General features: G+C 43.9%; 1 protein-coding gene across 6 annotated transcripts in view; it reads left to right on the top strand.

Moving 5' to 3' along the window:
• Window positions 1–3577, top strand: part of rbpjl (recombination signal binding protein for immunoglobulin kappa J region-like) — a 38017-nt gene extending 34440 nt beyond the window's left edge. For 4 of the 6 annotated variants that reach the window (XM_040116057.1, XM_040116058.1, XM_040116060.1 and 1 more), the window contains one exon: window positions 2905–3577. In XM_040116057.1, coding sequence (XP_039971991.1) covers window positions 2905–3205 — 301 coding nt within the window. In that variant the 3' untranslated portion in view covers window positions 3206–3577. Of the gene's footprint in view, window positions 1–1557; window positions 1803–2904 lie in introns of all 6 variants that reach the window. The other 2 variants (XR_005706317.1, XM_040116061.1) reach the window with 2 other exon arrangements.
• Window positions 3578–15429: the final 11852 nt, after the last annotated feature.

The following is a 15429-nucleotide window of genomic DNA, read 5'->3' as shown; positions in this document are numbered from 1 at the left end:
ACGGTTCCTTTACGTTCAAACATTGTCCCTCAATCCAGGTTTTTTGTTATACAGGTTGATCGTTTGAATGCCTTCTGGTTGTACGAGGATCTTTGCTTTAACAATCAGTCTGAGAGGCCCTATTTTTTTTAAATTTATGACTGTTTCATGCCATTCACTCTCATGCTGCTTTATCACGGAGGCACCAGGTGTGGAGCTGAGCAGCACAAGGGGCAAATTAAAGTTGAAGTCTTGTTTAAGTTAGACTGCTCAGGTCTCATAAAAGTTGGCCTAAATATGAAAATTTTTATGGCATTTTCACGTAAAAATATTAAGTGGCACTTCCAGACCAAATATTACGTAACCAAAGAGTTTTTACCCAAATTATATTTCATGTGACCCAGATTCCAAAAGCAGTTATTTTGCTGTCCGTTGAGGAATTTCAATAAAACACAACAGACTTCGCGTAAGAGATAATCTGCTGAAAACTGCGGGATGTTTCAGAGAGAATATCTTATTTGCAGATGGGATGTGTTGTCATATGAACCAAGTCTGATGTATACATTTCCTGCATAAATCAGCAAGAAAATGCGCTCAATAGAGAGACTCAGACCTCCACCAAGCTCAGTGTCAAAGAACATACACCAGACTTAAGAGAAAAAAAAATTCAGATTTAGAGTTGATGCCCTGGATCTGCCCCAAGCTTTAATGGGCTCTTCCCTGGTCCAATGCCCCATCCCTCCACCAAGTTGGGCGCAAATCAGTTCAGTACTTTTTGTGTAATCCTGCTGGCAAACAAACACACTGGTGTTTGTTTGTCAGGTGAAAGCGTACCCTTCTTGGCGGAGGTATTAAATACACAGAGCAAAAACACTGAAACATGCAACATGTTACAATATATCAAAATATGTTGAGGTACAATACACTGATCTTGTCCCCGTGGATGCTAAAGTATTCCTTTAAATGCACCAGGGCTTCAGCTACGACGATTACTCTCGTTATTGACTAATCTGCTGATTGCTTTCTTGATTAACTGATTACTCTCTTCTCTTGGTCTATGAAACATCATGAAATAGTGAAAAATATCTGTTCCACTTCCCAAAGTCCAAGGTGACGTCTTGAAATGTCTTGTTTTGTCAGACCAAAACAGTCCAAAAACCCAAAGATGTTCAGTTTGCGACAATTTTACAACAGCGAAAGGCAATTAGCGCTGACACTGGAGAAACTGTAACAAGTGAGGTTTTGTATGTTTTGCTTGAAAAACTACTGAAATGATTACTCGATTATCAAAATGGATGCAGGCTAATTTTCTGTTGACCGACTAATCGATTAATATCGACTAATCAATCGTCTTTATTCCCCTTTCACATCTTTGTTCTGTCTCAAAGAGTTAAGTTCTGGCTTCATTTGAGTAAAAAAAAAAAAACCTCCTTATTTGTTCAGGACATCATTTGGGACAGAGGATGGACGCGTTTCCCAAAAAGTTTGACTACAAATATTCATTCATTCATTCATTCATTCAGGCATGACATCCAATTTACTGAACTTTCCTATTTACCCATATTCATCCATTTTCAGAGACCAAAGCCAAGACCGGACCTGGGAAGCATAAAGGGGCTTATGTTATACTCATCAATAGGAGTAACTCAGCCTGGCTCACAGGGAACAATCCTCGCTCTAACTCTTGTGTGGAAGTCTGTGTGTTGCAGAAGGGCACTGCAGAAAGTCAACAGTCAGAATCTCACATGACGCATCCCGCAGCAAAACCGCCTCCCTGACGTCAAAATCCACCTCAGATCCCACACCTGAAGTGCTGAGACATCGTAAGTCAGGGTCCCTGGCTGAGAGCGCCTCGCCACGAGGCTCTGCAAATATTCCTCCCACCACCAGCAGCTCGGCAGCGTAGCGGAAAGCCGTGTTTGTGTAACAGTCATCCACAAAGTGCTGTTTGTACGAAAAGCTGCAGCCAATTAGGAACACGATCCCTCGCTGCCATTGGGTTGGAAGGAAATACCTTATGAAAGGGCATTCACAATGTCCGCTGCTCGCTAGTATTTCAGCCGCATGATTATGTTTAGTCTGTCACATAATCATGTAATTATCTACTTATCTACAGTTTAGTTTTCGGTATTCTCAGTGTCGATACTATATATTTTTTGCTCTCTTCCTGTAATGCACCTTTATACGGGACTCTTCAGTTTTTCAGTTTTCACTTTGACTTCATTTTAAATTTAATTTAAATCTACGGGAAAAGGATTTTTTTTTTGCCACTTGGGGGCAGCACATAAAGCTCTAAACGCAACATTACATATTATGGCCTAATGAAGTTGTTAGTATAAGCAAATAGTTGTTTATTCACACATCCAGCAGACACGAAGAACACAATCCTTAATCTGGATCTGGTGTCTGTGTCCACCTGATGAATCTAAATCCAGTACTCCCTCTCTTTTAGCTCTCGTTTTGGTCGCCACCAGCTCCTGAGTTTAATACCTGGCTCTTTGGCTGCTAAATGCTCCCGGCTGCTCTCTGTGATTGGTTCTGTCTGCTGGAAAGTTAAGATGAATAGTCATTTTTATGTTGACGTTGTAAGAAGCAAGGAGGCAGTTTTTTCTTTTTTTTGGTTACGTTTTGGTCTCGTGACCTTCTTACCCGACTTTGGAAATCTGTGCATGCAACATGATATATTGTTAAATCCTAAACTTTGGCACCTATAGGGGAAACAGGTAGAGGGCATGTGATAAAATGTGTATTGTTCTTGCATTATTGGCTGCTAGGAAGCGCATCCACTGGTGATCCACTGTTTGGCTTTCAAATTATTTGACACTTGATAAAGCTGATTATAACATCAAAGAAGTCCAGGCCAACTCAGCATCACGACATTAGATTACAGACATCTTACTTTTATCTGTCTGTTTTTGTTCTCAGGTCTCCCAAATCTCTGCTCTGCGTCGTCCCCGACGTCTCCGTCTTCAGTGACGGCTGGCGCTGTCTGCGTCGCATCGTCACCGTCCCTCTGTCCCTCATCCGATTGGACGGCCTGATTTATCGCACATCGTTCAGTTTCACCTACACCCCCGAGCTCCAGCCGCCTACGTCCGTCCGAGTAGCGGGAACGGGAGGGAAGAGACAAGGGGGGATAGACGAGGGCCAGGAGGACGACGTCCTGTTGGAGACCATCCATCAGGAGTTCACCAGAGCCAACTTCCACCTCTTCATGCAAAGTTAACTACACGGTTATCACAGTCTGATTATCAGGCCGAGATCACAGCAAGAAACTGATTTTGTTTGTTTTAGATCGATACCGGTCCTGTGTGAGGGAGCTATGCGAATTTTCACCCGACTCTGAAGTTTTCTCTGGACCACAGTAGTCCCTCTTTGTCCTGTTTATTTCTGAAAATGTTTATTGGATCAGAATGTTCAATAGGTAGGCTGGAAACTCAGTCAGAAGCAACTGTCAGCAAGATAATTATTAATCTGTGGTGCGTACACATCAATCAATATTAAATGCAGTTCACACTCATTCCCTCAAGTGATTCATTTTGTAAGAAAAAGGGACATTCACGGCCTCCGGAGTGTGTGAATCTTAAAGCAGCGGCTCGGCGTTTGAGTGTACACGGGGGAAAATGGAGCTTTTGCAAAACGAAGACGCGAGATGCTCAACGAGGGTCAGGGGCCGTGTGGCAGTAAAGTTAAGAGCTGTCTGTCGCCTCTGGTTCTCTCCGCGATGGATCGTTTTTATTTCCAGTGTAACTGGATACACAGCTGAGCGGTCGTCATTAACCTTGATATATGCTGATTTTGACAGACAACGCCGTGATTAATAAATAAGGATTTTATTACAGCGACAGCTTAGGAATGACTGTTTATGGGCCGTGACTAAATCACTATTTCCTCCCTGTTCAGTTTGCTACCAACACTAACAGAAAAATACGTGAAGTGGAACAGCTGCGTTGTGGATTAAGCTGCATTTAAACACTGAGAGAGGGACGAGAGAGAGCAGGAGGAGACCGAACGGAGGTGTGACGGGCCGAAGCCCGGCAGAGCAACCGGCTGTGTCTGCAGCATCGCCGAGGAGAGAACTTTCTGTCCTCTCCAACCGTCTTCATGATTCATTTTGAACTTCGATGCAGAGCGCGGAAGAGGGCTCAGGTGTTTGACGGCGGACAGACGTCTCCATGAAAACGAAAAATATGCTTCTTATGAGGTGACATACCACTGGGACTGTGTTTTATGTCGTCGGTATCAAAGTCAAACACTTTGTACACACTTTTTTAGGAAACTGAGCTTGTTGCTTGGGCAGTGCTCTTTTCATGGGCTTGTTTACACTGCAACATTTTGTCGAAATTGCCAAGTTCGTACCGATATTGCAAAAAGCTGTGAAGTCATAAATGCTACATTATCCCTTACCAGTTGTGTTTAAATGAAGTTTACTTACCAGTTCTAAAGTACGTCTCTACCCTGAGTTACACTTCACTGGTGACGCACTGTACGTACGATGTGTTCGGTGTCACTGTGAGAGGCGATGAAACAGCCAGGAGTGGAAAACGAACAGCGAATGCCTTAAAGAAAAAACTTAAAACTGTATGGAGCTGTAGCGTGACAGACCGAGTGGAAGCAGTGAGCGGGAGGATGTTTTTTCTGGAGTGTGGACACGCGATCCGAGGCCAGAGTGTTGTGAGAGAAAGCAGCGGTGAAACGCTGTCCGCTCCCCATTTGATCCCTTTGAGAAACAGCTTTCAACCCATTATTCTGTGAAATGACGGAAGCAGAAATGTGATCTAGTTGCGATTCGTCTCTGGGTGTAGCCTGTGTGTAAATGGTACTTTGTTACCCCGCTGTAACTTCATAATTCAGGTGGGTTTAGCAGTGAAATGGCAGCACAGGCTACTCCCAGAGCACCTCTCCCAGTGTCTTCAATTACTTTACCATCAGAGGTTTGGTGAGCGATGTAACAGAGTCAGTACATTTGGAGTTGAGTTCAGTTTAGGAAAAATGATTAAAAACGTTACAATTAAACTAATGATCAAATTGTGTGGGTGCGCTAAAGCGATGCAGATTTATAAAAATAAAAACAAAACAGGCCATATCTGAAATACCAGATATCAAGAAACACATTATTGAATGTTCCCCATCACAGTGATGACATTTGACGCAGTTGAGAGTTGATTTGTGTTTCCATTCTATAATCTTCTTAGACAATAAAACCCGTGTTTGAAAAGCGTAACGGCTGAAGTGACTTTGGGGAATCACCTTCGGTCTTTAACCGTGCAGTCGAGCGTTTCGAGGAACTTCAGCATGATGCATGAATGCGGGTATTTTGCATTTGCCGTTTAAACGTTAAGAAGATTATCTGAAAGAGCTCTAACTTACACACAATGGGCCTCGTGCAAAAACCACTCATACTAACGGATTCTTAAACGGCATGTGCGGGTGATTTGAGAGACCTTCACGAGCGGTCCAGAACGGTCACACCAGTTGTGTACAGACGGCCTGTCTCTCTCTGCAGGAGGAAAACACTTGTTTGAATTCGGACTTTAATTTTAATAGCAAAATCAAGTAAAATGAAATAGATGACGGAAATAAACTCAATGCAAAATAAATGTTTCTGTTCACCAGATCATCATCATCCTCATGGCTTCCAGTTTATTGAGAGTTTTAAGAGGTTTCAATGGATTTTCTGACTTTATTGGCAGTTGTTAGACCCGACCCTGATCTTCTGCTGCAGAGCAGTGATGACTGAAATTCTTCGGACCTTGTCCAGTACATCCACGTCCGCCTCACATTTTGTCCCTTTGTCCCTTAAAGCTTCCATCCTTATTATGTTAATCCAATTAAAGTGTCTGGTAGCGGCAAAACTCAACAAGGCAACAAAAGCCGATATCACTGGATTCTTTTCTGCACTTTGTTCATACTGTTTGTTTGATCCTTGGATGTTAAGTTATTATTAATTAAGTGTGTGGTCGAAAGCTGAACCAAAAAGCTCTTTTGTTCCAACTAAGTGAAGCAGGAGATGATCGCACAGGCATGGCAGGACCTCCCACATGGCTGTATTGCTCTACGGTAAACCGAAATGTCAGTCTCTTTTCATCCCTCGCATACCTCTCATTCTTAACATGGCTACTTCTCATCAGCCCAGACGTTATACGAGGAAGTTCTTTCTTCATTCAGATCAGCTGTTTTCAATTGCAGCTACAGTTCGGACAAAAGAAGTCATCTCATGCCGGTGGGTTCATGGGACACACAGACTAGATCCCACTTTTAAGTGAACGTAAAGGTCTGTGCTAATACGTCCGTGTTTGTGCTAAACACGGACAGTTCTGTTTAACAACTAACCAGCATCACTATACAACAACCAAATACTATACCAGTGTAGATCATTTCGGTGCGATTATCACACCCCGTTATAGGACCCTGAAGTGGCTTGATCCCCACACATCACTCGCGGCTGTAGCTTGCATGGTCCTTCAGTGTCTGAAACCCCACGCCTTTCTGATGTTGGACTTCAGGGGCTGCATCCGTCAGTTTTTGTAACTTTCCGAAACCGAAGCTCACGCCCACTTTGCGTAGCGATTGGCCAGCCGGTTGGAGGTGGGAAAGTAGGCAGGATTTGAACTTCTCTCTCCAGCTCTCTTTTTTCATTCTTTACAAAACCGCTTTTGTCACTATTCATATGTAACAGAATACCTGTATGAGAAACTTTCTGGAAGCCTGTGCGGCTATACAGTCTGAACGATTATCACATCTCGCCTCTCCCTTCGGCGGCAGGCTTTTCGTTATTGAATGTTGCCATGAACACTTTGGCCTCCAGACCTGTTCTTTTTGCCAACAGAACATTTCTGTGGTTGGATGACACATTGTACAGTCTTTTTCATTTTGAGTGTACCCTGCCCTTTAATGCTGGATGTGTAGTCGACTCAATGGGTGAACGGAGGTTTTGATTTTTATTGTTGACTGTAGGATTTCACCTCTTGATCATCACCACTGCAGCACTAGACACATGTAATGTACATGATCAGGCAGTCTTGTGCGCAAGATTAGTAACACCATACTAATACTAGGTAGGGCCTCCCTTTGCTCTTAAAACAGCCTCAGTTCTTTGTGGCTGCACATTCATGCTGCCAGTCTCCCGTTCTACCACATCCCAAACTGCTGATCTCCTGGGATTTTCACGCAAAACCATCTCTAGAGTTTACTCTGTGAGAATGGAGCCAAAACCAAAAAACATCCAGTGAGCAGCAGTTCTGCTGACGGAAACACCTTGTTGATGAGAGATGTCAGAGGCGGATGGCCGGACTGGTTGGAGCTCCAACCTTGAGGCGGATGGGCTACAACAGCAGAAGACCAAGTCGGGTTCCACTTCTGTCAGCCAAGAATAGAAATCTGAGGCTGCAGTGGATGCAGGCTCACCAGAACTGGACAGTTAAAGACCGGAAAAACGTAGCCTTGTCTGATGGATCTGGATTTCTGCTGAGGCAGCAGATGGTAGGTTCAGAATTTAGCATCAACAGCACAAAACCATGGCCCCAACCTGCCTTGAGTCAACAGTCCAGGCTAGTTGTGGTGGTGTAACAGTGTGGGGAATGCTTTCTTGGCTCACTTTTGGCCCCTTAATACCAATCAATCATGGTTTGAATGCTGCAGCCTGTCTGAGTATTGTTGCTGACCATGTGCTTCACTTTATGGCCTCAGTTTACCATCTTCTAATGGCTACTTCCGGTAGGATAATGCTTCATGTCACAAAGTAAAAGTCGTCTCAAACTGGTTTCATGAACATAATGAGTTCAGTGGACTCCAGTGGCCTCCCCAGTCACCAGATCTGGATCCAGTAGAACACTTTTGGAATGTGGTAGAACAGGAGACTGGCAGCTTGAATGTGCAGCTGACAAATCAGCAGAAATGATGTGATGCAGTCACGTCAACATGGAACAGAATCTCAGAGGAAGGTTTCCAACATCAGGTGGAATCCAAGCCACAAAGACCTGAGGCTGTTCTGAGAGCAAAGGAAGGAACTACCCAGTATTAGTACTGTGTTCCTAATAAAGTGCTCAGTGAGTCTATATAATGGAGCAGTACAACTCCTCGAGTGACCTTTAATTATTGTCAGAGTATTTGCAAAGTTCCTTGTAATTTAGCACTCAAAACAAAACAAAAAAACAAAAAAAAACCTAAGTAAAATTAAGGAGCCAATTTTCGTGCAGCATTAGTGTCTAACCGTTGCATAACTCTACAGTAGCTGGTCCTTCATACAGCCGACTCTCCACCCAGACCGCAGGCAGGCGTGAGGCCTTCACCTTCCTTTGATTCCTCACGTGTCTAATATTCTGACGGGAACAGAACGGCATGTGTCTCTCTTCCTGCACTCTTTCTCCCTTCCTCTCCTCCTCCTCCTCCTCTTCCTCATCATTAACAAGACAAACATGTGTGAGAGAGGAGGAAGGAGACGGGTAGAAACACAAGACCGTGCGGTCTCTGGGCTCCTAATCTCTATCATGTGGGAGAAACTTCAAACTGAGAGATTCACGTGCCCAAAACACTGACGCCCGCCACGTTTTCCCTCCATCCCTCCATCCTGATGAATGAGAACCCATATGAAAAGATCCATTCTTAGATTCCCATCCATAGGAACACACCTTCATTCTTCATGCAGATCCTTAACCTCCTCAACTCTCTGTGGTATAAGGTCATTTTTGGCTGTTTTGCTTCACATTGAATGCAGCCTTTACTTACCACCTAAAAACTGGAAAGTCAGTCTCATCGCAAGATTCACTGTGTTGTATGATATTTTTAAGTCAAATAATAAGATGAAAGACAGCCTTTCTTTGTGCTGCATCATATTTAAAAAACAGAGCTGATGTTTCACCAAACTCTAAGACACAATTCCTCTTTCTTATACCTTATCTACAGACTTCATTGTGGTGTTAATGGAAAGATTCAAATCTGTGTCTTTGACAGGTTGTCATCATTTGGTTCTATGTGGTAAGATTTATGTTTTATGGCACAAAAAATATAGTGATTGAACAGAATGTTTTTCAGAGGATAAACTTGACCTTCTCTGATACAGGTAACTGTCCTGCCTGTTCCTCTTATGTTTTCCTACACCGGGTAATTTACTTTGCAAGGCCAATTCTTGTCTATGTGCATGACAAATGAATGTGTCAGGAACTGGATGCTAGACTCTAAGATGGCGCCCAGTCGTCAGGATGCTTCAACCAAAGTGCGTGGGAAACCTGTTCTCCCCAAGGTTTTCCAGGTGAGAAGTGGCAGGGCTGTGTCCGACAATTTATGTAACTTTTCTAACAGTTCTAACAGTCACCCCCACTTCAGGCAGCGATTGGCCAGGCGTGTGGAGGTGAGGAAGTAAGCAGGGTTTTAACTTCAACGATTACATTCCGTGACGGCCTTTGAGAGAGACCGTGTGAAAGTGTGTGCGGTTAGCTCCATATTTCCCCCGTCTCTGTGATGGGCGGCTTTTCACCTGCCTTCAGGCGTGGCTGTTTTCAAGAGCTATAAAGACATTTGCCTTGAGACGTGGTCAGAGGAGACCAAAGCATAACCTTCCCTTAAGACTGTGTTCAGACAGACAGCACTGGGTGACAAAATGCAGCCCCCTTAATCATTTGAATGGAACCAAAACATGGATATAGCGGGGTCCAGATGCAGAGGGCTTCGGCAAAAAAATCGCAATGTCGTCCAACAAAAAGTCAAATCTGGCTCCATTTAGGCACAGCGCTTTGACCTAAATGCTGACGTTCAGCGGGTGTAATATTTACCATGATCTCCGTCTTAGTTTCGCATTCTAGCATGCTAACATTTGCTTATTGGAACTAAACACAAAGTACAGGTGATGATGATGGGAATTTCGTTAGTTTTGCAGGTATTTGCTCATAAGCCAAAGTACTGGTCAAATAAAAAACACTGACCTGTTGGTGGCACTAAAGGAAAAGTCATGAGATGTCAATGCAATCCATCAGGTAATAGGTATTTATTTCAGTCTGTGCCAAAGTGGTGGTGCAAAGACCGAGGAGAAACGGGGAAAGTTTGGGCCATCACAGAGCTGTCATATGGAGACTACTCATAAAATAAAATGATCCAGAGTCCCTTTAAGACTGTGAGTTAGGGTAGAGGTGGAAGGGTTAAGGTTAGGCTTGGCCTTAGTTTTTAAATTAAGATTAAGATCAGGGTAAAGGTTAGTGCTGTGCTTAATGGAAGAGAAGGGGTTACTCTTAGGATTCATGTTAGGGTTTAAGCGTCAGAGACATCGGAGTAGAATAACGTTTTCCAAATCCTCATAGGGAAAACACGTGTGTGTCGGTGTGTACGTACAGAAGCAGAACTATACAGGGGCCCTCGACCTTCCCCCTGCAGTTTTAGCTCTCATATCCTTCACAGTGTGGTCGAGGGGCCCCTGTCGCTCTGGGTTCTCTTTGTGTATTACAGCGGGATAAAGGAGCCTACTGTCCAACTCTGCTCTGCTTTACCACAATCCTCTTCCCGTATATCATCACCTCAACATCACTGTGATGGACAGACGGCAGGGTGAAGAGAGAGAAAACATGAGAAAATGCAGAGAGGCGAAAAAGGAGAGGACAAGAGAAGAGAAGGGAATGGAGGGAGTCTGATTAAAATAAGGATCCCAGTTTAGATGAAGAGAGCATCCACCAGAGCAGAAAAGAAAAGAAGATTTGGATACAAGTAAAGTCTGAGAAAGAAGATAAAGTTACCGAATGAAAGGGGAATTCCAGAGATCAAGAGAAATAAAAGAGGAGTGGAAAACAGAAAAGATTGTAAATGAGATTTCCAGACAAAAGCTTAATGAAAGGAGAAAAGGGATCAGGGCAAAAGTTATGTCCAAAGAAAGGGGGCAGAGAGAGGTATCAGGCAAAAGACACGTTGAGACAAGAGAAGACGCTCTTTGTCCAGCCAAAGATCGGTCTGACAATAAGACACTATCAGCTTGTCTTCAGAGAAGAAGGCAGAGCTCGTCAGTGGACATCTTTGGTTCCTCACAACTGTTCAGCTGCCGGTGGTGACAGGCGCTGTCGGTGAGGAATCCTCCTGTCAGAGCAATTGGAGAAACATGAGCAGAATGCTAATTGTCTAGCTAACGGAGCATGGGAAATATGGGAGGAATGCTAATGATGGTTAATAGAGATTATACCCAGGTGGTAGTAGTCATGCCCTGGAACAAAGCAGGATTTGGGGAAAAAGTGCAGAGAAGACAGTGCATAGACTGCACTGTGAAGAAAAACTGTTCAAACCACCTGCTTTTTCCCTTTTCCATGAAATGATTGAGTGATTGACTGATCCTGTTAATCCAAGTGAAAGCTGTTACCACCTGGACACAGTCTAAAGCTGCAATAAAGCTTCCTTTTAAACCCTGCTCTCTTTGCTGAGAAATGTGCATGTGCAAAACTGGCTAAATGCTTTTTGAAAAGCAGTTTTACCTCCATTTTAACGATAATGGGTGGATTAAAGCAGCATAATTTGGGTATTTTGGTCACTGTTGGGGCAGCAAAACAAGCTGTGAGCACAACACTGTAGTAATATCCGCTTATAAAGTTAGTAAAACGTTAATTCAAGTTCACCTACTTAGCAATTATAAGCGAGATACAAGCATTTATGAATGGTCTAAAACACACTTAGATATAGTTATAAATTTGCATTTGTGCTGTGTTTGTTAAATTACAATATTTTGTCAGCAATTACAGCTTCTTCTCCTCTTCCTTAAATTACAGGCGTTGTAGTTGATGAATATCTGCTTACAAATACATTATAGGGCGTAACAATCCATTTGCTAAATGTTTCATACTGCTTCTAAATGCTAAATAGGGGGACTTAAAGTGTTACAATAAAGGTGCTGGCAAACAGTTGCTTATTAACGCATCATTCATTTGGAGTCATTTTTCTGTCCACCTGTTAAAGCTAAGTCCGGTGTTCCCTCTCTATTAGCTCTTCTTTTGGTCTCCACCAACCCCTGAGAAAAAGAAAAATGTGTCTCTAGCTGCTAAATGCTCCACTCTGTTCACCAGCTGGTCTCTGACTTTGAAGTTTGGTTCTGGGCAGGTGGTGTACCGTGGGTTTTAGAGCTTTGATGAAGTGACGAGACTGAACCAAAAGGTAAAGTTCCATGAAGTCAAGTAAAACCGAAACGCTGGGCTGAAAGAAGCTAAATCCATGATGCTATTTGACTGTGTTTCGATCAATTGGAGACACATATACAGTAGATGTGTGCCCATGGATACAGTGCATGACCATACACAGCTCATGGCCTAATGTTATTCAGTGTTGGTCCATCATTGAACGTCTGTGGCAGTGCTTCTGTATTTGGCACTCTCTGGAACAACTCTGCATTAGCGGCTGTTGGGTCAGTTTATTGTGTTGAAACTGGCGGCGGTGAGACAGAGCCGTTTGACTGGCGTGTTCGGCCTGGCGAATCGGGTATCAGCCCTTCTTTTCCTTCGTCCTCGTGCAAAAGACCACAGACCGATGCCAGTGTCTGTCAAAGCGGGACAAAACATTGCAGCTCCAGCTGCGGCTTCGTAGCATAGACACGTCCTCATTTCAGTTTCTCAGCACGTGACCAGACCATTTGAAGAGATTCACAGCGACATTAAAAAAGGCGGGACAGTTTATTTTGTTTGTCGTTCCACATGTTTTTTTTTGGAGTAAGGTTACAGACCACTGGCTGGTTATTTCTTCTCGTCGAGACAGAGAGCAGACATGCGTGTCTGTGGTCAGTTTTAACAGAGGTGTTACGATTGACCTCCGGCCCCTCTGGTGCACGGGAGATTTTAAAGTTATTCAAACTTTAACAAGCTCAGCCAGCGAAGATGCTAAAGGAGAGGCACAGTTTCATTTCCATACTAAAATGCATTGGACCTTACACTGTAGCAGGACACATTTTTTTAGCTGATAATATGTTATAAATGAATCCTATTCGGATACAATAGACTTAACTCTGCAGGAATTCCATGCACTCGATTAATCCCTTTTGTTATTAGAGGAGTAAGTGAGAGAAGTGAAATTAATGTCCCATGTAATAACTTTGAGTGAACAATTTGGATGTAGCAGCAGCAACCAGGGGCTGATGTGTCCCGTCGGCTCTCTTCCAGACCCTTTCTGTCCATCTGGGTCAGCCTGAACATCCCACATACAAACAAGCCTTCGGTCCAATCCTGACAGGAGCAAATACAGATGTACATTCCTCCTGTTCACCGCCACATGGGGAAATATCTGTGCGTGTGTGTGTGTGTGTGTGTGTTTTGTCTTGGTTATATAATAAAAGGATTTATTTGATTTTCAAAGACTTCTAACCATTTAGCCGTGGTATGTGTGTGTTTGTCTAACAGCTGCATCAGGGGATGGTATCCAGTGTATCAGTGGATTATTTGCGTGCGTGTATCAGCCAAAGGTACCCTGCCGATCCAGGACTTTGTTGTGTGTGTGTGTGTGTGTGTGTGTGTGTCTGAGTAACTGTGCACATCAGAGGAAGTTACCCCAGATACCCAGACGGACCCGGGTCATATGTAGAGCAGGACTGTGAGCAGGAAGAATTTACGAGCCTCCGCAGAAACAAAACGCCTCGTATCGTGGTGTGAGAAGTGTTTCTACAAGCTCACGGCGATCATCATCCATCATCATCAAACAGGCAGACAAGTCTGGAACCGCCGGCATTCTGAAAATCACCTGGATGTGGAAATACCGCCAAGGTGTGTTACCCAAGCATACAACTTGGTCAACAGGTCGTAATGTTTCTTTTTTTTAGCTCAGCTGTAAAAGTGTGGGAGAAACGTTTACGGTTCACAAAGAAATTGTGTTTTTCAGCCTGTGTGCACAAGTTGAATCGATCTGATTGACTCTCTTCCACGTCCCAAAGCCTTCAATTCGAATCCAGTCGCTCTTGTTTTGAACGGCCAACAGGATCCATAAAGTGTTTTTAAAAACTTAACATTTCAGCTGCACCGGCTCCCGTTGAAAAGTCCCGGTCTGGTTTTCCTCCCGGCAGGCGGAAGGTGCAACATGTCGTCTGGCAAACAGATGTTTCTGAAGAACGGGATTTTATTACATTGATATTTACCTTGCTGACACCATCTGGCCGTTGCATGAGTAAAACATGACGACTCCCACTCAATCTGGGTATAATTAAAGATCACGGATTATGGCTCGTTCTGCATCAAATTTTGTTTTCAGAGGACACAAAGTTTCGTTCAGTGACCCCCAGATGTAGTGCAAACACCAGTTTCTGGTTCAACTCTGCATATTACAAAAACATTTTAGCTCATTAGGCTTTCACCCGTCAATCTAATCCAGATTATAAAGAGAGAAACAGTAGAACAAGTTTTAATTGAAAGTCTGAACACACAAAAGCAGATGCTGACAGTTTCCATAGAATATCTCTACTATACCAACCACTGTGAGAGGGGAGAGGATGCGTAACTCTGTGTGTTTTAATGACTCTGGAGCTAACTGACCTTCACATCCTCCTGCCAACCCGTGAACTGAATGCCACAGGAGCCCCGGGAGGACACACAACCACGCACGCACAACCGCGCGCGCACACACACACACACACACACACACACACACACACACACACACACACACACACACATCGTTCTCTCCGTCTGTCTCTCTCTCAAAGACAAAAGATAAAGACAAATTTACACCTCAGCAGATACAAACACAGGCACCCACAGGTGAACTTACAGATAACAGAGATTAATACACAGCATGAAATCCCTAACTGACTCCACACACACACACACACACACACACTTACGCACGCTGTAGTGTATCCGGCTGGCCAGCTGGAAAGTAACGGTCCAGTGTAAGCTGATGGCAAACTGTGTTCAGGTCAGTGGAAAGTGGAAGTTGAACCCTGTCTGTATCCCGGTTTTATCAGACCAGCACCACGCTGCAGCGTTCTGCAGCAGAGAGATGAAGCCAACATGTGTTGCATAACTTGTATCTACAACTAATGTGCAACAGCAGAGCAAATGCATTTTGAAAGAGGCGTAACGCTGTAGGCAGATTACACTCAACACAATGAGGAAACATTAATTAACACGTCCGCCAAGTTGCGAAATGTCGATATCGAATGAAGCAGCGAAATGTTCATTGATAAAGTGAATTGCACGGTTGTGTTTAGGCACCTGGCTGGAGCTAGGGAAAGACTCTGATCCTGCATGTTGGAAGAGTCACAAGTGACTCAATTTCATTAATGCTTCAGACGAAACTACGGACTTTCCCTAACTTCAACCAAACGGCTGTTGTCGCCCACAACAACCAGCGCTAGACTCAGAATGTGAGACAAAGCCCCCGCAGGCAAAGTCCTGCACTCCGGACGCCCACCGTCCGCCCCGATCGCCTCCCACATAAACGTAGCGCTCCCGACACCGGAGAAACTGTTGCCTGGGAACGTAATCCAGGCGGCAGTTACTCCTCCTTTCA

The sequence above is a fragment of the Xiphias gladius genome, chromosome 21, assembly GCF_016859285.1.
Source record: "Xiphias gladius isolate SHS-SW01 ecotype Sanya breed wild chromosome 21, ASM1685928v1, whole genome shotgun sequence".
NCBI lineage: Eukaryota > Metazoa > Chordata > Actinopteri > Istiophoriformes > Xiphiidae > Xiphias > Xiphias gladius.
The sequence above is the reverse complement of the archived record's forward strand: the minus strand, read 5'-3'. Positions and strand labels throughout refer to the sequence as shown.